Consider the following 25,473-nt stretch of genomic DNA (forward strand, 5'->3'; position numbering starts at 1 on the left):
TTAGCTTCCAGAGTGCTAAAATTATAGATATATCTTCCCCACCCCACACAGCACATATTAGAGAATGAACTGTGTAAAACCGTTAGTATGTACTTATGTAACATATTTACTTTATTACAGATTCTTACTTCACCTGGATTTATCTTGTTTTTAAAGGGACTCTATGGTACTACATCATGATTCCTCTTATGACTAGTTTATTATTTCCTGTTGGTCTTATGTCTTACTAATATCTTACATAAGTAATATCTTATATACATCTTAGGTTATTCCTCTAGGCTAAATTTCACACTAAGTTTCTTAATCAGAAAGTATGCACATTTTAAATTGCTATATGTATTTCTATGTTACTTTTACTAAAAGTTTGTGATTTCAGCAGTGAATATCCATTCCGAGTTGATTTTTCTTTTTGATTAATTTTTTTTAAACCTAAAATGCATACGAAAAGAAAATAGTGTGTTCCTACAGACCTGTCATCACTGATCTTTGTTTTTTCAAATGAGCTAACTTTATTTTTTACCTCCTTTCTTGACATGTTTTTTCTTTCTTTAACTTATTGTTTTATTCACTTTATACCTGATCCTCTCCCCTTCTGTCTGCCTAGTCTCACCCATGCAAAGCTCTCCCCCCATACCTTTTCTCTGGGACCCCCCACCCCCACCCCACCCTTGGGTAGCAGCCTGTCCTGGTGGGTCTAAGTCCCAGTGGGGCTAAATGCATTTTCTCCATCTGAGGCCCAACCAGGTAGTTCAGTGCAGGGCAGGAAAGCCAATGGCAGGAAACAGAGTCAAAGATAGCCGCTGCTGCATTTGGGGTATAGATGTTCAAACTTGAGACATCATCTTGGTGGATTTTTCCTTTGAGCATGAAGTGTCATTTCCTATCTCTTTTGACAACTTTTGTTGCAAGTCTATTTTACTAGATATTAGAATGGATACTCCAGCTTGCTTCTTGGGTCCTTTTGCTTGGTCCCATTACTCTGAAGTTATGTCTATCTTTGTTGCTAAGGTGTGTTTCTTTCTTTCTTTTTTTTTTTTTTGAATTTGGTTTTTTCGAAACAGGGTTTCTCTGTGTAGCCCTGACTGTCCTGGAACTCACTCTGTAGACCAGGCTGGCCTCGAACTCAGAAATCTGCCTGCCTCTGCCTCTGCCTCCCAGAGTGCTGGGATTACAGGCGTGTGCCACCACCGCCCGGCTCTAAGGTGTGTTTCTTGTTTGCCGAGGAATGATGGATCCAGTTTTTGCATCCATTCTGTTAGCTTGTGTCTTTTTTTTTTAATTTAATTTTAATTTTTACTTATTCACTTTACATGCCACTCTCTGCCCCCTCCTGGTTATCTATCCCCTTCCATAATCCTTTTCCTATCCCCCCCTCTTCTCATCCTCTGAGTGGGTGGGTTCCCTCCTAGGTATCCCTCCACCCACCCTGGCACTTCAGGCTAGGCACTTAATTTTCCACTGAAGTCAGACAGGGGACCCCAGCTAGGAGAACATATTCCATGTACAGGCAATGAAGGGTTTTTGGGATGGCCATCATTACAGTTGTTGGGGACCCACATGAAGACCGAGTTGTACATCTTCTACATACGTGAGGAGGCCTAGAACTAGCCCATGTTTGTTCTTTGGTTGGTGGTTCAGACTCTGAGAGCCCCAAGGGTTAGTTGACTCTGTGGATTGGGGGCCTGCAATCCTTCCTCTTATTCTAACATAAGAGTCCCCAAGCCCCATCACGAGTTTGGCTGTGGGTGTCTGTATGTGTCTGAGTCATCTGCTGGGGGGAGCTTCTCAGAGGACAATTTGCTCCCATCTGCAAGCATAACAGAGTATCATTAATAGTAGTGCTAGGGATTGGTGCTTGCCTGTGGGATGGGTCTCCAGTTGGGACTGTTATTGGTTGACTATTCCCTCAGTCTCTGCACCAACCCCCATACCTGCATTACTTGTAGACAGGATAAATTTGGGTTTGAAAATTTTGTCTTTAGGGTTCTTGCCTGGCTACAGGAGATGGCCTCTTCAGATTCCATATTCCCAATGTTGTGAGTCCCAGCTAAGGTCACCCCTATTGATTCATGAGTGCCTCCCTTATCCCAGACTTCTGTCCTGGTGAAGCACCCCCCTCTCCCCTTACCTCTTATCATTTGCAGATTTCTACTTATTTTCATGGCCGTCTAGCCATCTCTCCTGTACCTTCCCACACCTCACCCTGACCCCTGATTCCCCTTCCCATGCCCTCTCCCACCCAGTTCCCTCCCTTGATTTGCCTCTTATGACTTTTATTCCCCTTCTAAGTGAGATTCAAGCATCCTTGCTTATTCCTTCCTTGTTTAACTTCTTTGGGTCTGTGAACTGTAGTGTGAGTATCCTGTATATCGTGCCTAATGTCCTCTTATAAGTGAGTATATACCTTGCATGTCCTTTTGGGTCTGGGTTACCTCACGCAGGATGATATTAAGTTCCATTCATTTGTGTGTATGTACAATTCGTGATGTCTTTGTTTTTAATAGCTGAATAATAATATTCCATTGTGTAGAAGTACTAATTTCTTTATCCATTCTTGGGTTGAGGGACATCTGGGTTGTTTCCAGTTTCTGGCTATCACAAATAAAGCTGCTATGAACATAGTTGAGCAAGTGTCTTGTGGGAGTTTTAAGTATCTTTTGGGTATATGCCCAGGAGTGGTATAGCTGGGTCTTGAGGTAGAACTATTCCCAGTTTTTTTGAGAAACTGCCAAATTGATTTCCAAAGTGCTTGTACAAGTTTGCAATCCCACCAGCAGTGCAGACGTGTTCCCCTTGCTCTACATCTGAGCCAGCACGAGCTATCTCTTGAGGTTTTGATTTTAGCCATTCTGTTAGATGGGAACTCAGGGTTTTGATTTGCATGTCCCTGATGACTAAGGACTTTGAACATTTCTTAAAGTGCTTCTTGCCCACTCAAGATTCCTCTGTTGAGAATTCTGTTTAGATCTGTAGCCCTTTTTTTTTCTTTTTTTTTTTTAATCTGTAAGTTCACTGTAGCTATCTTCAGACACTCCAGAAGAGGTTGTCAGATTTCATTATGGATGGTTGTGAGCCACCATGTGCTTGCTAGGATTTGAACTCAGGACCTCTGGAAAAGTGGTCAGTGCTCTTAACTGCTGAGCCATCTATCCAGCCCCTGTAGTCCATTTTTTAATTTGGTTATTTGGGTTGTTGGTATCTAACTTCTTGAGTTCTTTGTAAATTTTGGATATTAGCTATCTGTCAGATGTGGGGTTGGTGAAGATTCTTTCCCAATCTGTATGCTGTTGCTTTGTGCTATTGATAGTGTCTTTGCCTTACAGACCTTTTCTGTTTCTAGAGGTCCCATTTGTCAGTTGTTGATCTTAGAATCTGAGCCATTGGTATTCAGGAAATTGTCTCCTGTACCAATGCATTCAAGGGTATTTCTAACTTTCTCTTGTAGGAGATTTAGTGTATTTATTTGGTTTTATATTGAGGTCCTTCATCTACTTGGACTTTTGTGAAGGGTAATTAAAATACTGATTTATTTCTATTCTTCTGTAGACATACAGTTAGACCAGCACCAATTGTTGAAGATGCTTTCTTTTTTCCATTGTTTAGTTTTTAGCCTGTGTCTTTTTATTGGGGAATTGAGTCTATTGATGTTGAGTGATATTAATGACCAACAATTGTTAATTCCTGTTATTTTTGATAGTGTGTGTGTGAGCAAGTGTATACACACTTGTGTGTTCTTATTTTGTTTTTGCTGGTGTGGAATTATTTATTTCCTATGTTTTCTTGGGTTAGTTAACCCCCATGGGTTGGAATTTTCCTTCTAATATTTTCTGTAGGACTGGATTTGTGGATAGATATTGTTTAAATTCGGATTTGTCTTGGAATATCCTGTTTTGGGGCTGGAGAGATAGATGGCTCAGCAGTTAAGAGTACTGACTGCTCTTCTAGAGGGCCTGAGTTCAATTCCCAGCAACCACATGGTGACTCACAACCATTTATAACAGGATCTGATGCCCTCTTCTGGTGTGTCTGAAGATAGTCACAGTGTACTCATACACATAAAATAAATAAGTCTTAAAACAAAAGGGTTTTCTCTGTCTATAGTGATTGAGAGTTTTGCTGAGTATAGTAGTATAGGTTGACATCTTGGTTTTTTAGAGAGTTTACAAATCTGTCCAAGTCCTTGTAGTCTCAAGAGTCTCTGTTGCGTGGTCAGGTGTAAATCTGATGTGTTTGCTTTTGTATGTGACTTGGCTGTTTTTCCATGCATTTTTTTTTTTTCACATTCCTGGAATTTACTCTGTAGGCCTCAAACTCAGAAATCCGCCTCTTTCTGCCTCCCAAGTGCTGGGATTAAAGGCAGATGCCACCACTGCCTGGCTTTCTTGCAGCTTTTAATATTCTCTTTTTGATTTATAGATTTAGTGTTTTGATTATTATGTGGTGGGAGGATTTTCATTTCTGGCTCAATCTCGTTAGTGTTCTTGTATGCCTGTGGACATCCTTCTTTTGGTTGGGGAACTTTTGTGATTTGGTGGAAGATATTTTCTGGTCCTTGGAGCTGGGACTCTACCTTCTTCTATTTCTATTATCCTTAGTTTAGTTCTTTTCATAGTATACCAGATTTCTTCAATGTTTTTTTGTCAGGATTTTTTTTTTTTTCTTCTCCGAGACAGGGTTTCTCTGTATAGCTCTGGCTCTCCTGGAACTCACTCTGTAGACCAGGCTGGCCTTGAACTCAGAAATCCGCCTGCCTCTGCCTCCCAAGTGCTGGGATTAAAGGTGTGCACCACCACCGCCCAGCGTGAAAGAACTTATTTTTTTTTAAGATTTATTTATTATTATATCTAAGTACATTGTAGCTGTCATCAGACACACCAGAAGAGGGCATCAGATCTCATTATGGATGGTTGTGAGCCACCATATGGCTGCTGGGATTTGAACTCAGGACCTTCAGAAGAGCAGTCAGTGCTCCTAGCCACTGAGCCATCTCTCCATTCCAGGATTTTTTAAAATTTAACATCTTTGACTTACATATCAATTTTTTAAATTGTATCTTCTACACTGGAGATTCTGTCTTCCATCTCTTGTATTCTGTTGGTGATACTGTGTCTTTTGTTCCTATTCTCTTTTGGCATATAACTGTTTGATTATATTTTCCTATATTTCATTAAGGGATTTATTCATTTGCTTTTTAAAGGTATCTGTCATCTTTATAAGATTGGATTTAAGGTCATTTTCTTGTGGTTCTGTTGGGTTAGGATATCCAGGACTTGTTGTAGGATTGCTCTGCTCTGAAGGTGCCATATTGCCCTGGCTCATATTCATTGTATTCTTATGGTGTTCTTTAGCCATTTGGTTGTTCCAGGATGTTTCTGTTGTAGCAGGCCTCCAGTGCACAGCCTTGGGCTAGATAGTGGAACTAAGGAGGCAGTACATGTCTCAGGGCAGCTGGGTGTGCTCTGGAGGACTCGCTGGGCAGGGGAATGGAGTGGGGATGTGAAGTAATCTGGATGTGAAGTAATCTGGATGTTCGTGCTGCAGTAGGCTTGGTGGCGGCTAGAGGAGCTGTGGCTGTACAGCATGGGGGAGGGAGGACAGCTTGCAGTTCAGGGACTCCTCCAGCAGCAGAATGGCCAGGGGGATCAACTATGATGTTCCTGCTGCAGCAGGCTTGATGAAGGTGGGAAGACTGTTGACCAGTGGTGGTTAGACAATAGAGATCCTTGGCATAACTTTCAACAGGTTGTCTACATCCTTTTTTGTATCCTTACTGCATTGCCTGGAATGTATTCTAAGTATGATACCATTTCTTTCTTATTAAATACCTATATACTATTAATTTCCTTCAGTTCTAAGAAGGGAATACTGTTGTGTGGCTGCCATGTATACAGAATTCTGAGGATATTTTTGTCTTCATGTATCAAGTGGCGTGGAACAGTCTTACCCAGCTCTTTTGGGTCTTTGTCTCCTTTGCAGTGATCGTTGTCAATGATAGTGTCAGACTCATTGGCTGTGAAGAACTGATAAGGCTGATGCAGCCTCACTGTGATGACAGGTGCATGTTGTAGCTCTTAACCACCATCGGGATAGAGAAAACAATGAATGCTTTTTCATTGTTTTCGAAGCTCCATTAATACAAGAGTGGCATGATAACCTTTTCTGTTTTGCTTTCATAATGTTATTTAATCTTTCCATTTAAAAGCAGTTGTAGAATAACCATTGAGTTATAAACACTAATTTTTTCTTTCTAGTATTACATAATTTCTTTTTTAATGTCTTAATTTAACAAGTATTATTTCTATTAGTATTATTCTTCAAGTAGTAGGTAGCACCTGCTATTTTAGGTACTGAAGTTTTATAAAAAAATCCCGATATCCACCTCTACCTTGGTGAAGTTTATGGTCACATTGAACCCTAACCAGCCATGTTTGCTCCTTTTATGTTTGCCTGGTTCTCATATTGTCATATAAATGCTAAGTGGCAAACAAGAAATTGGGACTTTGTTGTTCTTTAAGTACCTTTCTCTTCTAAATCTTGGGATGAACAAGGCAGTGGTATCACCATCTTTGTTTTTAGTAGAATGAACTTTGAGGAATTGTATAGGTGGTAAGCTAATCTTAAGTATACCATCTGTCATTTAGACTGATCATTATTTTGGGTATTTTGAGATCTTTTTGTAACAAAAGGGTTTTCAAACACCTCTGAGTACTCTTAGATAGGTATACCAGTCATGACTTTGAACACTGGTTTTAGCAAAAATTGCAGTCTGTAGATGACATCACCCTTGGATAATAAACAAGGAAGTTTCTTTTAAACTGAAAAAGTTTGTTATGTATTCTATGTTTTTTTTGACATATACATATTTATTTATTTTTATTTGTGTGTATATGGGTATTTTTCTTGCACCGCTTGTGTACCTGGTGCCCATGGGTCAGAGAGGGCATGGGATCCCCTAGAATTGGAGTTACAGATTCTATGAACCATTATGTTATCACCATGGATTTCAGAGATCTTAACTACTGAACCATCTCTCTAGTTCCCACATATTGAGTTTAAAAGATTATGTATTTTACTTGACAAAACAAAATTTTAATTGATGAAACACATTTTACTTGATGAAACAAAAAAAAAATAAGAATTTATTGGTGTTGTCAGAGAGAACATTCCAGTTATTATCTTTTTAGGTAAAAATTAAACGTGCATGTTACATAGCAGAAACTGTCTAGCTTGAAACTTTTTTATGAGTAAAATTTTAAATGTCAATGTTTACTTAAATCTACCAATTTGTGTGTGGTAAGGTCGTTTTAATTTTTTTCTTTTAAAAGCAGATTCTGTTGCTGGGCATGGTGGTACATGCCTTTAATCCTAGCACTCAGGATGTAGGGGTCAGTCAGATCTCTATGAGTTCAAGGCTAGCCTGGTCTATGAGGAGAATTTTAGGAGGACTGTTAACACAGGAAAACCCTGTCTCAACCCCCTCAACCCCCTTCCCCCCAAGTAGATACTGAAAATTTATTGTGTATACAGCTGAGATGTATTGTGAAATAAACTAGGAGGATACATTAAGTAATGATTGTTAGTCTGTAGAAAATCAGGAATCATACTATCATGTTAGTCTATAGAAAAAAATCAAGATTCAGTTTTCTCTTGGAACCATCACATTGTGAAGTTTTTTGTTTGTTTGGTTGTTTGGTTGGTTGGTTGGTTTTTTTGAGACATGGTTTCTCTGTGTTGCCTTGGCTATTCTGGAACTCACTCTGTAGACCAGGCTGGCCTCGAACTCAGAAATCTCAGAAACCCAAACCCGAACTCAGAAATCTCAGAAATCCGCCTGCCTCTGCCTCCCAAGTGCTGGGATTAAAGGCGTGCGCCACCACTGCCCCGCACATTGTGAAGTTTTAAAGAACTCCAAAGCTGCTGTGTATGTACTTGCTTTGAATAAGTGTACATTATTGTAGGTTAAAAAAAATTATAGTTCACTTTGTATCTTCATTTCTTCTAATTTGTGGAAAAAAGATAGCACTTTGTAGGTTTGTTATAGAATGTAAGTGAAAAAGTTTATATAAGGCCTTGCCTAAACTTAATATGCAGTAGATGCTTTTTTTCTGGTGTCGGTGATGCTGTTCTGATAACTTATACTTGATGAGTATCTTTTGCACTGTCATTGGTGAGATTCCATAGTCTCAGTATTATTCTGTAGACTTACTTGTCAGAAGAAAGAATATTTAGCATCAGTAACATAATATTTTTTAAATGCAATGTAAGATTGACTTCCCTTTGGAAAGACTCTGGAGAATCTTTACTTTCCTTTAATCTACTTTCATAGCTATAGTATAATAGCCCCTTTGTCTGGGCAGCTATATCCGTACAGTACAGCACCTTTACTTTTGGTTTGAATTGATTGTTATTTCTGTGAAAAATCTGAATGTGCTTCTCTTTTTTTAAAAGGTGGTGGACCCAGGAAAAGAAAATTATCATCATCTTCTGAGGAGGATGAAGTTAATGATGATCAGTCTTTAAAAAAGCCACGAGGGGATCATGTGAGTAGCATTTGGATTGCTGCGTCTGATTTAGACTGTAGGGCTAGCATGCTGAGTGTGGCTTTCCCTAACCCGAACCCTAACCCTAATTAGGATGTTGAGTGTCGGTTTCAGAAGTTAAGAGCACTGGCTTCTCTTTCAGAGGACATAGGTTCAGTTCTAACCAGTTTGAACCATGAGTTCAAAAACCTCAGTTAGCTCCACTCGCAGGGGATCCAACGCCCTTTTCTGGCTTCAGTAGATACTACAACTGTGTGCATGTGGTGCATACATGCAGGTGAAAAACTCACCATGAACATAAACATAAATAAATTCTCCAAAAATAAAATATAAAAGAGTATACTAAATGTTTGGATATCAGACCTGAAAGTCCACCCAAGTATCTGTCATCCCTTTTCCAGCTCCTAAGAGACTCTGCACTGTTGTAGTTCTTTATACCATGCAACTATATGGTTCTAGTAATCAAGCAGATGCTCTGTAAACCATGTTTAAAGTTTGTTGTTTCCTTTATGTGGTCATAAATAACTTCCCATAGCTGTCCAAACAGTAGACAACCTAAATTTGTGGCTTACAAAGTATTTGCAAACTTCTTAGAATTACCTAATGATAAACAACTGCTATAAAATAGCCTGCCTGAAGAATATTGCAGGCTGGTGTTGTATAGCTCAGTTGGTAGAATGCTTTTGTAAGAGTATGAAAGTTTAATCTCCATTATTACATAATACAAAGTGTGGAGGCGTAGGTCTATAATTCCAGGACTCAGAAGGAAATTGGCAGGATGAACACAAGTTCAGGGTCATCCTCGGCCATATGTTCAGTTCAGTGCTAACTTAAACTGTGTAAGAATCTGTATAAAAATAAAAGGCATTGCAAGAGAAAAATGTGTCAATAAGGACAAGGCATAATAAATGGTGTTGAAACTATAGCTCAGTGGTAGAATGTTTGTTACTATGCCCACGACCCTGAGTTCTAGCCCTAGTACCACCAAAATCATACTAGAACACATACTTAGCAGCAGCAGAAAGCATATATTAGTCCTGTGAATCAGGAAGTATGGGACCACTGTGTAGTTTAAAAAGCTTGTATATGGAAGGTGTTGGTAATCCCAGTATTTGGGAGGCTAAGGCAGTTTTAGTTAAAACCTCAAATTTGGAATAGGAGGACAATTGGAATCATTGATTTATTTATGTTACTCAGAACAAATTCTCCAAAAACCCATCTAATTCTGCTGTGAGCTAAGGATATGTATTACATTGGGCTGGAATGGTAATTTTATTCTCTGTAGTTACCTTAGGAACATTTTTAGTTTTCATTTTTAGTGATTTTTTTTTTTAGTTAGAAGAGCAATTTTGGGGACTTATAACTTGGTTTTTCCTATATAGTGATTTATGGGCCTAATGTGTGCTTTCTGCCATTGATGAGTATGCGTTCTAGCTAGTGCTAGAAAAACAACCCTAAGATTAAATCACAACTTCTGGGCCCACTGAGAGAGATTTGGGTCCAGACTCACTAAAACCGTTGGTTCTTGTCACCAAACAGTGACTAGTCTAGCTGACAGACGCATGGGGGTCCTAGAGGGAACACAAACAGCGGGCATGATAGCCATTGCTTGCCAACTGTTTTGTTTGTGCTCTCATACATTTCATTCCAAAAACTTGTCCAGATGTCTGCTTTTGGAGGGCTTTCACTGCTTTTCAACTCAGTGTAACAGGAGGGACTTTTCTATGCCTGCTTTTGCTCTGAATCTTTACTAAAGGCTTTAGGCACCATAGCTGGGCAGATTCTGAGCTGTTCTAATCGGACAGTGCTGGCCTGGCCTGCGTCCCAGCCAGGTGGCTGTTACTTGCCATCTTAGTCTCACCGGCCTCCTCCATCGTCCCTGTCCAGATGGTGACTCCCCTGGTCTCCACCTGAGACCCTCTAGCTATCTGGACACAGAAGTACCACCTTTTCCTCTCCCACCTAGCTACAGGCTATTTAACTCTTTATTGACCAATCAGGTAATGCAGAACAGTTTTACAAAATACTGAGTCAGGCGATGCTTCATAATAATGACAATACCACAACTGGGACTGCCACCAGATCTCTGGGTCTGGAAGTCATCATTTGAATACACAGTGCGCAAAAACATCCCCCAACAGCTATTTAGTTTTAGAGCTGTGAGCCAAGCAAAGCTTTGTACATGTTAAGCTCTCACTCATCCCGCCTAGCTCCGTATCTTTGTGGAGCAGTTCACATAGTGTAAAATTAACTTTTTAGTATAGACAGTTTAATGCATGTAGGACATTCCCAGTGTTGTGCATTCGGACCTTGCCTGTCTAGTTTCAAATGTTTTCATTGGTTCAGGACGGCAGGATGCCCTTAAAAGTAGACCCTTGTTCTTCCAGCAGTTTGCCTTCTCCATCTCTGGATTGCATACTCTAGATATTTCTTTCTTATTTTCTTTTTTCCTTTTTTTGGCCTTTTTGAGACAGGGTTTTTCTCTGTAGCCCTGGCTGTCCTGGAACTCACTCTGTAGACCAGGCTGGCCATAAATTCAGAAATCCACCTGCCTCTGCCTCCCAAGTACTGGGATTAAAGGCGTGCGCCGCCACTGCCAGGTAATATTGCTTTTATAAATATAATTATGCAACCGTTTTTATGTCATCTTTGAAAGTTTATCTAAGCAATAACATGCATTTTTTATTTCTTGAAAGCCTTATTCTGTAGTAAATCTAGACTTACTTGAATTTATGGAAGTCCTTCCACCTCAGCCTGCTAAGTGATGGAATTAAATTTTCTATTTAATGGCCATGCCACATTGCCCCTCTGCCCTGCCATAGTGTGTTTTTTCATTCTTCATTGATAGACATTTGAAGTATTTTTAAAACTAAGGAGGAATGTGAACTGTACCTCTGCCCCCCCCCCCCCTCCCCCCCCCCCCGGCACTGGGTAGGTAGAGCCAGGATAACAGCAGGTCAGAGTCATCCCGACTGCAGTCTACGGTCAGTCAGCTGTGAGAGCTACCTGAGAAACCTGCTTAGGAGATTGTTCATTGGTTTGTAGCACATGCTGCTTTTTAGATACCCAAGTTTGGTTCCCAGCATTCATGCTGTGGAGCTCACAACAACTTTTAACTGCAGTTTACTGTACTGGAACTCCTTCTGTAGAACAGGCTGGCCTTGAACACAGATCCGACTGCTTCTGCCTTTCAGGTGCTAGGATTAAAGGCACCTGCCACTGCACTTAGCCTAATACAAATCTTTGAACAGATGAACCAAGGGGGTCTGGGGCGATGGCTCGGTTGGCACAGCACTGATGCTGTTGCATAAGCATGAGACGCTGGAGTTTTGATCCCTAGCGTCCACGTAAAAGCTGTATGCAGTGGTGTGCCTCTGTAAGCCGTGCCTGGGAGCAGGCAGGCTCATTGTGAAGCTTGGTATCCAGGCAGTTAAGCCAGTTGCTGAGCTCTAGGTTCAGTGAGGAGTGCCTGTGTGAACAAAGAAAGGTCTAGGATGCCTGAGGAGAGAGAACACTGCTGTCAGCTGCAGCCTCCGCTTGCACATCAGCATTGCACCTACATATGCACATACCTACATACACACAGACCCTCCGGTATGACTGAGGTATGCAAATATATTTTGTAGTGAACACCTGTTTGGCCACTTGGCTATTGTTTATCTCTCATCTGTATTGTTTTGTTTTGTTTTGTTTTGAGGCAGAGTTTCTCTGTAGCCCTGGTTGTCCTGGAACTCAGTATGTAGACCAGGCTGTCCTAAAGTCATACTCAAGAGTGCTGGTACTAAAGGTGTGCGCCACCAAGCCCGGCTTTCTTCTTTAAAGTGCTTGTTGGAGATTCAATGCCCTCCTGGAATGCAATATTCCATGACCTTTGTTGTTTCTCAGATAATATGAATAAGTTGGAGGTCACTAATGCTAAGTGAAACTGCTGGTATGAGTGTAGTTTTTGAGGGTTTTGAAATATTTTCTCCAAATACTATATTTTTTTCTTTTGTTCAAAAGTCTTACTATCTCTAATGCTTCTGAGTAGACTTATAGCCGTGAAGCGCACTATATTGCAGCCCACTAAGTCTCTTTTTGGCATGTAAACCTCTTCCTTTTGTTGCCAGTGCACATAACTTGTCTTTATATATACTGTTGGTGACAACCAAGAGCCCTGTGTAGGTGAGATACAAACATTCCCATAGGTTTTATGCCCCAGTGCTTCCATAGCACGTGATTTGCATGTGTCCTTATAGAGTGTCATCTTGTCCTGTGCCAGAGAATAATAAACACGATTTCTTCTTTGGGTATTAAAGGAGAAGTGTATCAGCTCTATTATTAGATAATAGAAAGGAGAGTGGGGAAGACTTCATCTTACCTGTTTCTCTCTTTCTCTTTTCCCCTCCTCTCTGCCCCATAGGGAGAAGAATCAAATGAGTCTGCAGAAGCTAGCAGCAACTGGGAAAAGCAAGAAAGTATTGTGTTGAAACTGCAAAAGGAATTCCCAAATTTTGATAAACAGGTAAGAAGAGAATTGTTCAGATATTTGTGTACTTACGTGTTTGTATTATAAAATGGTGTTTGAGCTAAACTGTGTGCAAACTTAAGGCGAGCTTTGTATTTTTGAATTATATACTCTTGATTAGTATTATATAAATATCTTAGGGCTGGAGAGATGGCTCAGTGGTTAAGAGCACTAACTACTCTTCTGAAGGTCCTGAGTTCAAATCCCGACAACCACATGGTGGCTCACAGCTATCCATAATAAGATCTGATATCCTCTTCTGGGGTGTCTGAAGACAGCTACAGTGTACTTACATAAAATAAATAAATAAATCTTTTAAAAAATTCATTTATCTTAAACTAATTACCTTAATTATTTGCTGTGCTTGCTAGTTTTTGTCAGCATTATAAATGGCATCATACTAAACATCATCATAGTAAAATTGTGAATACTTAAGTGTAAAAAGTTGTCCTAATCCCCTCCTTCATGTCCTCACTCTTGAACTTGATTGTAAGGATTTTAAAGTGTTACATTTCAGTGTCTTAATGCTCCATAAAGGTCGTCCTCCTTTTCAGTTAACGTGAAGCTATTCAGGGTCACTAATGACTAATGTCGGGCCTCTGCCCTCTTTCATTGCTGTGTATTTATTGAAGCATAGACTTTTTTTTAACATGGGAAATGTTTATATTTTTATGGATGTGTTCTTCTTGTGCTCAGGCAGTCGTCCGAATTCCGGTGAACAATCCATCGTCTTGTTAAACTTGCGCTTTACATGTACTGCTTACATCTGCATGTTTTCAGCTGGGGATATAGCACACTTGCTAGAGCACATTTGCTACACATATACATAGGATCCACCCTCAGAGATGTGTTAAGTTGCATGCCTGTTATGCAAGCCCTAGGGAGACTGGGAAGAGAAAAAAGTCATGGTTCCATCCATCCCCGTTGAACACTGTATTTTATTTGTAAGGTGAAGTTAAACAGGAGGGATATATAGAGTATCATTAAAACAGTGGCAGTACTGGGAGAGGTGGTGCACACATTTAATTATAGCACCTGGAAGGCAGAAGCTGGTGGATTTTTTGGATTTGGTTTTTTCGAGACAGAGTTTCTCTGTGTAGCCCTGGCTGTCCTGGAACTCACTCTGTAGACCAAGATGGCTTCGAACTCAGAGATCCGCCTGCCTATGCCTCCCAGAGTGCTGGGATTATAGGCATGCACCACCACCGCCCGGCCAGTGATTACATTTTAAAAGAGCATAACTTTTTCTGTATTATTAATTTCACATTTTTAACGGAAAAAAAATAACTTACTTTCAGGAATTAAGAGAAGTGCTTAAGGAGCATGAGTGGATGTACACAGAAGCCTTGGAGTCTCTGAAAGTGTTTGCAGAAGATCAAGGTAATCAGTAATGGGCTCCTTCAGTCCCATGTGCTACTGTAGAAGAGAGCCTTTCAGCTACTGACCTGAAAGGAATTTAAGGAATAATGTTGTAAAATGTTATAAAGGATGAATTCCCCAATATTTGGACTTGTTCTTAACCATAGCAATAGCCAAGACAGTACATAACTTTTCTGATTCTGAAGACAACATTTAAATTATCTTCTTCAGTTGTTTCCATTTGGACATCGGTCACTCTAGGATAGATCTTACAGTTGGTTGCATATTAGCCTGTTAACTTGCATGAATGTGGAAAACTAGCCTAAAGAATGCAAGAGTGTTACACCCTGGAGGGAAAGTCGTCTCCCAATCCTTAGTAGAGCTCTGAACTGTAGAGAATGGTGGAGGAGAGAGGTGGGAACACAAAGTTAGGTTGTACATACTATGTTTCTAACCAAAAATCAAATAGACTTAAGCATTTTATAATTATAAAGAGCTTTTAAAGTCCAGCATAGTGACTGTAGTTTATATTTTACTCAGTTTATTCAATTAAGTTTTTACACGGGCAAAGCATATAATAATTTATAACTATGGAAGTGCTTTGAATAAATAGAAAATAAACATTTTAAATAAAGCACACTCTTATCTGTAGGTTTGTTCAGGACCTACACTGATACTAGAAATTAACTGGCACCCAATTCCCTTATGTGAAGGGGCATGATATTTACATATGACCTATATACCATTTCCCATTGTCATCTTCAAGTCATCTTAAGATAATTTGCTGTGCAAGTTGTTCTTATCTCATGTAGGGAACAGTGATGAAAAAATTTTATGTTCAGTGTATATCCAATTCCTTTTCTAATGTATTTTTATGTGGCTTGTTGGATCCATCAATTTGGAACCCATAGACACAGGCCAGGGCCAATGGTATATGTGTATCCATTATTAGTACCTATTTTCATGGGAAGTTTAGAATTCAATGAAACACAGAGCAGTGGCATTTTTGAGGTAATATATTAGGTAATGTTAAAATGGTGATAAGTTAGTAATCGCGGTGACAGGAGCAATGCTTTTACACTGCCCTGCCACTTCTGGCAGGCTGCAGCGAGGCCTGGGCTCCTTTGTTCTCTTTGGTAGTTTGTGCACATGCAGCTGCTGTCTGTATCCCCAGGACGCTTGCTTAGAAAGCAGATTTATGTTTAAAAGGGAGTTACCACCTACTTATGAAATGCCATTCTAGTTTATTGATAGCTTTAAATTCTGTTTTATATTACTTTTTATGTGTGTTAATATTTGGCAGGAAGTTGTGGTTGAATTCAGTATTCACAAGGGAAATGTAATGTTTACATACTCTTCTTACTCTATTTGACATCCTATGTTTCATATTTTAATTTATATATTTCTAAGTTAACAACTTTTATATTTTTTTTTTGTACACAGATGTGCAGAGTGCTTCACAAAGTGAGGTTACAAATGGAAAAGAAGTTGCAAGGAATCAAAATTATTCTAAAAATGCAGCTAAAATAAAGATGAAACAGAAAATTTCCATGAAACCACAAAATGGCTTTAACAAGAAACGTAAGAAAAATGCATTTAATCCCAAGAAAGCTGTAGAGGACTCTGAGTACGATTCAGGTTCTGATGGTGGGAGCTCACTGGATGAGGACTACAGCAGTTGTGAAGAAGTGATGGAGGATGGCTATAAAGGCAAAATTCTTCACTTCCTTCAAGATGCTTCGATAGCCGAACTGACTTTGATTCCTAAGTGTTCTCAGAAAAAGGCTCAGAAGATAACAGAACTCCGGCCCTTTAATAATTGGGAAGCTCTGGTAAGGCATGTATGTGCGTGTGTGCATGCGTGCGTGTGTGCGTGCGTCTGTCTGTGTGTCTGTGTGTGTTTTAATTTACAGTACCGTTTATAGTCAGATTGTCTTCAGCCTAGGGAAGCATAGATGGGTGGCCTTATCCTGTGTAGAGTCAAACATTACTTTCATTGTAAGCCAATAGTATTTCAAATAGTGTCATATGACCTAATTTTGAATGAATTAAGGGGTGATTTTCCTGAAAATACCCAAGCTGATTGGCTGGGAATGCTGTCACTCATCCTTTTGCATAGAAACTTGGTTCATTTCACTGCAGAAGAAGAAATTAGAGCTTACTTTTGAGAAGGAGTTGTTTGCTAGCCAGTTCTGATTTGTTACTGCTGAGACACCATGCAAAGGCAAGAATGTGGCAGATACTTGACTACAACTGCTTGCAGAGCAGTAGCAGCGGCCAGAGGCGTTCCATGGCCCACATGCCAGCCTGAGTGCTTTATGCGTCCCCACAAAGAAGCAGGTGTTTATTTTCTCTTTCTTCTAAATGTGACAGCTCAGTTTCTAACATGTTTCTCCTGGCTAAACAACGTGGCCATTTGATGGAGTGTAGCAGGCTGCAGCATTTTTAATTGGAAAAATAGCAAAGTTGTGGAAGCATAGAATTCAAGTGTAGGCGAAAGAAAGGCATGAGATCTGGTGAGTACGCTTTGCATGACCATTTTCTGGTGTTTGACTTCCTGTGAATGAGTTTTATGTAAAATACCTGCTTTTTGAGTTTTCTAAATCTCAACAGTTATCAAATATTATTCCTATGAATACTCTTTTGTGTTGTAGATTTTTTTTTGTGTTTAGATTCCTGGAAATGTGGAGCTCTATTCATGAGTTGTGTTTAGGCCCTCCAAGCAAAGCAATATGGATGATTGTGTACAGCTTTGAGAGATGAGGCAGCTCTTGCTGCTTTGTGGAGGTTTCTGAGTTTTAGTCTTTGTGCTGTGGAGTGTGGATGCATGCATTTGTGACTAATCTTGTACCTATAACAAAGCTAAATGAGCATGAATGACCTTGATAAAGGTCTGAAAGTGCTGATGAGGGTGGTCTCTTCACAACGATTTTCAAAAAAAATATTTTTTAAAAAAATTAAAGAATTTCAGCATATAGAACATACTAGTCCAGCAGAACTCAAGGAAAAAAAAAAACACATATCCAGACTTAAAACCTTTCGTTTTGCCCCAAGCGCATGCTTTTCTTGAGAACATCTGTCAAAGCAGATCCTTTCAAAACTTGTTTGGCTTTGCCTGAGTGATTATTTGTTGAGGTATTTGCTTTAGGGCTTTCTTTCTGTTTCTTCTTTTCTCCTGTTTTATTTTTCTTTTAATCTTTAATGGTCTTTTGTGTTATTATGGCGTTGGGTTGCTCAGGCTTGTTAGGATTTTAATGTATTTAATAAGGGATGCAGTTATCTGTACTAGTTTGTGTAGTCACTGTAACTACTTGCCCAGATAGCTTATAATAAAAGCAGATTATACAGTTTTACCAAGGTATATGTGCCAGATGTTTTAAAAAATATTCAGCAGCTTTACATGGACAAGACATATTAACTTAATTAATTGGCAGAGTTTATATCAGTCTTGACATGAATTTGGAGATTATGCATCACTTACTAAGTCTCCTGATTTCTTTTTCCTTCAAGAAATTGAACATAAAGACCATATTGTTTGTCCTTGCCAACCCATCTTAATGTTGAACATTTTTTGAGGTAGTGAGAAAGTATCTTAAAAGTAGACAAATTATTTCACTAACTACAATGATTTGTTATCCCATGCAAAGTATGTAAATAAGCTATTGCAAATTGATAATCAGACAAGTAAATTTCTAAGCCTAAAATGTTAACTTCCTTAGAAATTTTTGCTTCTACTTTCTAGGAGCCAGCATTTTGAATGTGATTAGATTATAAAATAATTTAGTATATTAGTAAAATCATTAACAAATATTTAACATATACATTTCTAAAAGCTATATAGCTTACTGCCCCCTTTTATTAATAATGTGGTAATATATTCAGCGTTAAAGCAAATATAGCAAAAATACCCCTATGCTGCACTCCGAAATTACTATCACATTTGAAGTTTTAATTGTGTTACACAGAGCTAATGAAATTACAAGATATTACAGATTTAGGACAGCATTCTTAAACTTTTCAAATCTTAAAGTGGTTGTTGAAGTTTAGTTTTAAAGGCTAACAGTAAATGTAAATGTAATAGTAAATGTAAATTCATAAGCATTTGATCAAAATGCATTTGAATGTAAAATCTTAGTCACACCTTTAAACCAGACTTTAAAAAGTTGGAGATTATTGTTTTTCATTAAAGCCTTAGATATGTAATGTAATGTAAATCTGATTCACATAATATATAATGTATTTGTATAATGCTAGCCATTTAATAATATATCACAACAATTCTAAATCCTGAGGTTGCAGTTTTCTGTATTGCTCTAATTTCCTTTCCTGAGGCTTTTTCTCTCTTCCTCCTTTTTTTCTTAAGTTAAAATATTTTTAATTTAATCACCTTCAATTTTATTTGAGCAAAAAATTGATTATTTAGAAGATGTGAATTGAGAGTATTTACATTTGTAGCTTTATTCAGTTTTTCCTTTGTCCTTTTTATTGTGATTTCAATAATGTTAGATTTTCTTTGTTTTTTTCTTTTACTCAAAGTTTTTTTTTTTAATAGTAATACTTTACATGCTAATTGTAAGTAAACTACAACATTAAGTATAACAGCCTTTGCAGTGTTGCAAGCAACAAATTGCAGTAGTTGAAAATTCAGTATTGTTAAAGTAGGGAAAATGGAATATGTATTGGCAAAGTTCATAATTGATGGTATCAGTTTGCCAACTACTTGCTGAAGTTTGGTCTTTCTAGCCTAGTATCAGAGAGGGTGGAGGACTACTGTATCCAGGTTGTATTTTTAATTGCACTTTTCTATGTTCACTAGGATATTATTTATGAAAGGTGTAGCTCAGTTGTCATAGGGCTTTCCCAGCACACATGAAACCCATGATTCAATCCACAACACCAAATAAATCAGGCACGGTGGCACACACCTATAATCACTGCACATGGGAGCTAGAGACAGGAGAATCAGAATTTCATGGTTCTCTTTGGCCATAGAACAAATTTTAGACCATATTAGGCTACAGGAGATTCTGTCTTAAAGAAAATAAAACATACTTTCTTAAAAAGCATGCGTATTTATACTGTTCAGTATAGTATTTACAAATAGCTTTCTTCATGAATATTTATCTACCATCTTTAGATTCCTATCGCTTTCTGTGTTCTGGGTAAATGAGGTATTAACATTGCCCCAGCAGGCACAGCTTCTGCCTAGTGTTTTGTTCTTCCAGTGCTGCTTTGACTTCTTGTGATTTGCAGAACCAGTGCCTGGTTTCACCTTATTTAATCCTAAAACTGTCTGTTTTATCTTAAACACTGAAATGGTTCTTTCTGTTTTCTTTTTCTTTTGTTTGTTTATCTCTGGTTTTTGGTTATTGTCTTTTTTTTTTTTTTTTTTTTTTTCTGAGACAGGGTTTCTCTGTTAGATTTGGCTGTCCTGGAACTCACTTTGTTGACCAGGTTAGCTTTGAACTCACAGAGATCAACTAGCCTCTGCCTCCCAAGCCCTGGGATTAAAGGTGTGTGTCAGTCCACCTTGCTATGATTATTTCGTTCTTTGCGATAGAATGGTTTCATTGCTTTTTAAGATTACTGTACTTCCGGCGTTGTTTTAATTTACACAAGTTAGATAAACTTTTTAAAGAAATTATTATGTTTTTAATATTTATTTATTTAATGTATGTGAGCACACTGTTGTTGTCTTTAGTCACACCAGAAGAGGGCATCTGATTCCATTGCAGATGGTTGTGAGCCACCATGTAGTTGCTGGGAATTGAACTCAGGACCTCTGGAAGAGCAGCCAGTGCTCTTAACCATTGAGCCCTTTAATAAACTTCTTAAAAAATTACAAATGGATTCTGAGTAGTTTGCCACATATATAAACTGCTGCCAGCTATGTGTAATAATGAGTAAGACTGTCCTTGAGCTGTTTCTTGATTAGGAATTACATAATTTTAAAAACTTAACCTTTAAACAATTTCCTCTGCTTATAAAAATTCAAAAGCATTTGTTTTGCAAGAGTGACACATTGTGGCAGCAGAGAGGTACTTCAGTTCCAGGGTCTACTGGTCCCTTCTCTTTTTCAAGACAGGGCCTTGAACTCAGCATGCATGCTCTACTTTAGAGATGTCCCCACCCCAGACTCAAACTTTCAGAGAAGAAAGTTCTTGGGATACTACTTGAGTTTTTAAAGATGCTAATCAATGACTCGTTGATGGTCTTTTTGCATGTAGCTATCTAGTAAGTAGGAATTTTATGTTTTCTTTATTCTCCCTTAATAAATACTGTTTTTAATGTTGACTTTGTATGTGTAAAGTTGGAACACTGTAGGAATGAAAAATGTAGTTTTATCCAAAATTCCACCAAAGATACCCACCACTTAAAATAGTTTCAGTACCATCTATTTATTGATATATTTTATGTTGTTTAAACAAGATTCTCCTTTGTATGCTTATCTGTGACCTGAGGTTTAGAGGGTGACCTTGTCCTGCTTATGTTTGTATTTCAAATCTCTGATAATTGTTTTGACTTTTCTTTTGCTCTTTTTTTTAACAATTTTTCTGTTTTATAATTAAAACATTACCTTTTCATATTTTCATACTCAGGACTCTCATCTCACTCCAAGAATTACATCCGTCTTTATAGTACATATATTTTAACCACAGAGTTTTGGTGCTTAACAATATTCCTTTTTTGAAAAAGGATATTTTGAATTAAACTTTTTTGTTGTTGTTGTTTCTTTTTGTTTGTTTGTTTTGAGACAGTTTCTCTGTATAGCCCTGACTGTCTTGGAGCTCACTCTGTAGACCTGGCTGGCCTTGAACTCAGAAATCTGCCCGCCTCTACCTCCCAAGTGCTGGGATTAAAGGCACATGCCACCACCTGGCTGAATTAAGCAATTTTTGCTTAATTTTTTTCTGTATGTGGTTATATTGCTTGCATATATATTTTTGTACTATACAAATATATATGCTAGGTGCCACAAAGGCTGGAAGACGAGGGTTTTGTATTCCCTGTAGCTGGGAGTACTACATAAACGGTAAAAGTATCTCATATATATATCTAGTACACACACACACACACACACACACACACACACACATACACAGTTCAAGCCTGTAGCTGGAGTTGAACTGTGACCTGACCTACCTTGCTGGTGCTGGGAATTAAGCCTGGGCCTTTTGGAAGAAAAGCCAGTGAGTGTTCAGAACTGCTGCGCCAGCTCATGAGTCCCTTCTATTTTAATTTTGACTTTTTAAAGATAAGAATGTGTTTGCCTAGCATGATATCAAGCTCATCATTCTTTTGGCTTCCTGATAGCTGGGATTGAAAGTACGTGGAAGTCTTCCTTTGCGCATTGTGTAGTACAAAATGGCCTTAAACTCTTGATCCTTCTAGCTCTCAAGTGCTGGATTTACAAGCATGTGCCTTAGGAACTTTCATTAAATATTATTTGGTAAAACTTAGAAGTTACCAGGCATATTGCGTGTTGTGTTCACAGTGTCCTTTTAAAACAGGAAATCTTATCCGTTTTTGACTTCAAACCTTTCAATTGCTTTACAGTGTTCATAACTGAACTCATCAGAATGGTCCTTCTGTCCTTTCCCACTTTCTTGTTGAAATAATCTTGTGTTCTTCTAAGCTCTGACATTTTGATCTTATGGCTAAAACAACAGTTCTTAATTACATCTGAAAAGACTTTCTAGATTTTAGCATTCTGCTTGTGATACAGGCCTGTGAAATTCCATCCTTTCTTTTTAACAATTAGATTGTCTTTACTAATAACGGTAAACCATGCAATGGAGAGACTGTTTCTATATAGTAGATACTTTTACCATTTAGAGTCATATTCACTAGAGAACAAAACAAACAAAACTCCCTAATTTATATAATAAAAAGCTTTAAAAATATTTTTCTTTGTGCAAGCATTCATGTCTGTTTTTATGTAAATGTGTATGGGTGCCTGCAGAGGTCAGAAGAGGGTATTGGATACTTTGGAGGTGGAGTTATAGGTGATTGTAACTTAACCTGATGTGGGGGTGTTGAGAACCAAACTGGACTTCTACAAAAGCAGTAAGTACTCTTAGCTGTGAGCCATCTGTCCTGCTCTTGGTTTCAGGTTTTATTTGAGAGGAGGATCTATTAACATGGAAAACAAAGCAGAAACTTTGAATTTTCTCCACCTTTATAACATAAATTTTATGGATTCAGAATTGTTGGATTTAATGTGTTGTTGAGTAAAATGTACCTTGTAATTTTTGCTCACAATGTTATTTATGTTCTTTTTTGATTTCTGATTAATTTAGGTGTTTTTCTCATGCAAATGTCCAACAAACTGCACAGTAGATAATGAGATGAGGATTTTTGTTCTGTAATTTTTTATTTCATTTAATATTTGATATTTTAATGTAATCTAATAAAAACTCTATACCTACTGATTATGGGTAATTTTCCCTGAACTTAACTAAGAGGGCAAGGGGTTACTTAATGATTGTGAATATGTCCCTGTAGAAACGTAATATACAAACATCAGTATTTTGGGCATTGGGAGATACATCTCAGTGATTAAGCTCTTCTAGAGCATATGACAGCTAACAAATCTAACTAGTACTGGGGAGCCACAGGTAGGCTGATTTCTGTGTTAAAGGTCACAAGGTCTATATAGTGAGTTCTAGACCAGCCAGCTATACTTTGTGAGAGACCTGTCTTAAAAACAATAAAAATCTGGGCTGGAGAGGAGATGGCTCAGCAGTTAAGAGCACTGGCTGCTCTTCTAGAGAACCTGAGTTGAATTCCCAGCAGCCACATGATGTCTCACAACCATCTGTAATGAGATCTGACCCTCTCTTCTGGGGTGTCTGAAGACACCTACAGTGTACTTACATATAACAATAAATAAATCTTTAAAACAAAACCAAAAAAAAAAAAAAAAAAACAAAACCCCAAAAAACAATAAAAATCGCCAGGTGGTGTCGGCGCATGCCTTTAATCCCAGTACTTGGAAGGCAGAGGCAGGCAGATTTTTAAGTTCGAGGCCAGCCTGGTCTACAGAGTGAATTCCAGGACAGCCAAGGCTACACAGAGAAACTGTGTCTCAAAAAAAAAAAAAAAAGTTAGAGAAATTGTTTCCTACCAATTTATTCTTAGTATAAAAATGAAAATGTATTTTGTTACAAATTGTATTTTTCTAAAAACATATTTCAGAAATGTTGAATTTCTATTGTTTATGTTTCTCATTACATTTAGAAACACCGTAATCACAAGGATGATTTTTTTTTCTTGTAACTTAGAAGCATATTGTAAATATATGGTGGTATGAATCAAAATCACCTGTTATATTCTAGCAGATGGCTGTCTGTTAGCTTCTCACTTCAGTTCTGGATTGTAGAGAATTCTTTTTTTCTCTGTGGGCTGCCAAGTGGTTGCTGAGCCTTTTCATCCTTTGCATAAGAATATTTGGGCTTTGTTCTTTAGGGTGTAGGTTTTCAGTTATCTGTGTTATTTAGGGTCTCCTAAATTCTTTTAAAGTTTCACACACACATTTACACAGGTACTAATCTAATATTTGGTTTTAAAGAGTTTTTTGTAACTATTAAATTGGTCATAATTAGCTTGTGTGTATACTGCATGTGATCAAACCCAGGGTCTCTCACATGCTGGCAAATGCTCTTATCACTGAGGCATACGCTTAGATCCACAAAATTACCTTTTGGTCTGTGATGCTTTTCTAATAATCTCCACTTAAAAACAAGATATCGGTCTGTGTAGTGTGTATGCCTTTAATGCCATCACTAAGAAGGCAGAAGCAAGCTGATCTCTATGAGGTCTAGTCTAGCCCAGGCAATAAAATGACACCTTGCCTTGTAAAGCAGCAAATATAAGTTTAAGGTGTTAAATGATAGCTGTTTGTTGTTTTAATTTATAGGATTGTATTTTGATATGTCTTCAGATTAATCTTAATATTCAATATTCATAGAAAGTGACAGAAATGGAGTAAGTTTAGCACCACAGTCTATTTTGCTATTATCTTTACTAATGGGTGAAGCTGAGCTTTGGGGATAAAATTAGTAGATACGAAATGTTGCCGTGAGTGTTTACTTACTTTGTGACCCTGGGCGGACTGCACTGTTTCGTCTTTGGATCCGTGCGCGCGTGCGCGCGCACACACACACACACACACACACACAGAGAGAGAGAGAGAGAGAGAGAGAGAGAGAGAGAGAGAGAGAGAGAGAGAGAGAGAGAGAAGCCTGTTTCTAATATGCTTTTAAAAAGCTCAGTGACTGGCCACTTCTCAGCCTCTCGTGGCTGCACGCTTTCTCTTTACCCCTAGCTCAGTACCTTCTAAATAGCCTTAGCTTTGCTGCCCTGTTAGTTACCTTGTGTGAGGCCCATTGCTCCCTGCTGCCCAAAGTGCTTCTAGGTAGCCTTTCTGGGGACTGCTTTCTTTTTACACCTACATTTTGGTTGATACTCCTTTTGTAGCTCTAATTCTGTTCTATTCTCCACCCCTACCCCCATGGCGATCTTCTCTTTCCCTCTGTGTCCTAGCCTGCAAAGCTCTAAGGGTCTTGCTCAGTCTCCCTTGTCCTAGCCATTGTCCGCTGCAATCTTAGTACACGCAGCTTTCCAGTTAAATCAAAGCATCAGAACCATTTCCCCTACACGGAAATATGAAAACAATATTTTTAGCATAAGGAAATAATTGATGTCAGTATCAATAAACTTGATAATAAATTTGAGTTTATTTCTGTGTGAAGAGACGTTTTATTTCAGCACAGTGTTGAAGTGGCAGCATGTCAGTGAAGCATATAAGAATTCAAATGTGGACATGAAAAACCAGTTCACTCAGCACTTCTTGGTGGCTTTACAAACTTTTCTCCCCTCAAAGAAAGAATTTGGATTTGGCTGCCCAGTATGGTTGACACTTCTGCTGCCCAGTGTTTGGAAGCAGAGGTCAGAAGGGGACAGTTTTGAGGGGTCATGGTACAAAACCTTAATTAAGTAACTAGAAAAGAACTTACATTCTGCCTGTGAGATTTGAACTGTTGAACTATTTTTCTTTTTTTCTCA

The 25,473-nt window shown here is 38.4% G+C and overlaps 1 protein-coding gene across 2 annotated transcripts in view; it reads left to right on the forward strand.

Moving 5' to 3' along the window:
* Positions 1-25,473, forward strand: part of Smarcad1 (SWI/SNF-related, matrix-associated actin-dependent regulator of chromatin, subfamily a, containing DEAD/H box 1) — a 67,078-nt gene that overhangs the window by 16,950 nt on the left and 24,655 nt on the right. For both annotated transcript variants that reach the window (XM_052173843.1, XM_052173844.1), the window contains exons 6-9: positions 8,449-8,540; positions 12,943-13,044; positions 14,346-14,427; positions 15,850-16,238. In XM_052173843.1, coding sequence (XP_052029803.1) covers positions 8,449-8,540; positions 12,943-13,044; positions 14,346-14,427; positions 15,850-16,238 — 665 coding nt within the window. The remainder of the gene's footprint in view (positions 1-8,448; positions 8,541-12,942; positions 13,045-14,345; positions 14,428-15,849; positions 16,239-25,473) is intronic.

Source organism: Apodemus sylvaticus, chromosome 2 (assembly GCF_947179515.1).
Source record: "Apodemus sylvaticus chromosome 2, mApoSyl1.1, whole genome shotgun sequence".
Lineage (NCBI taxonomy): Eukaryota > Metazoa > Chordata > Mammalia > Rodentia > Muridae > Apodemus > Apodemus sylvaticus.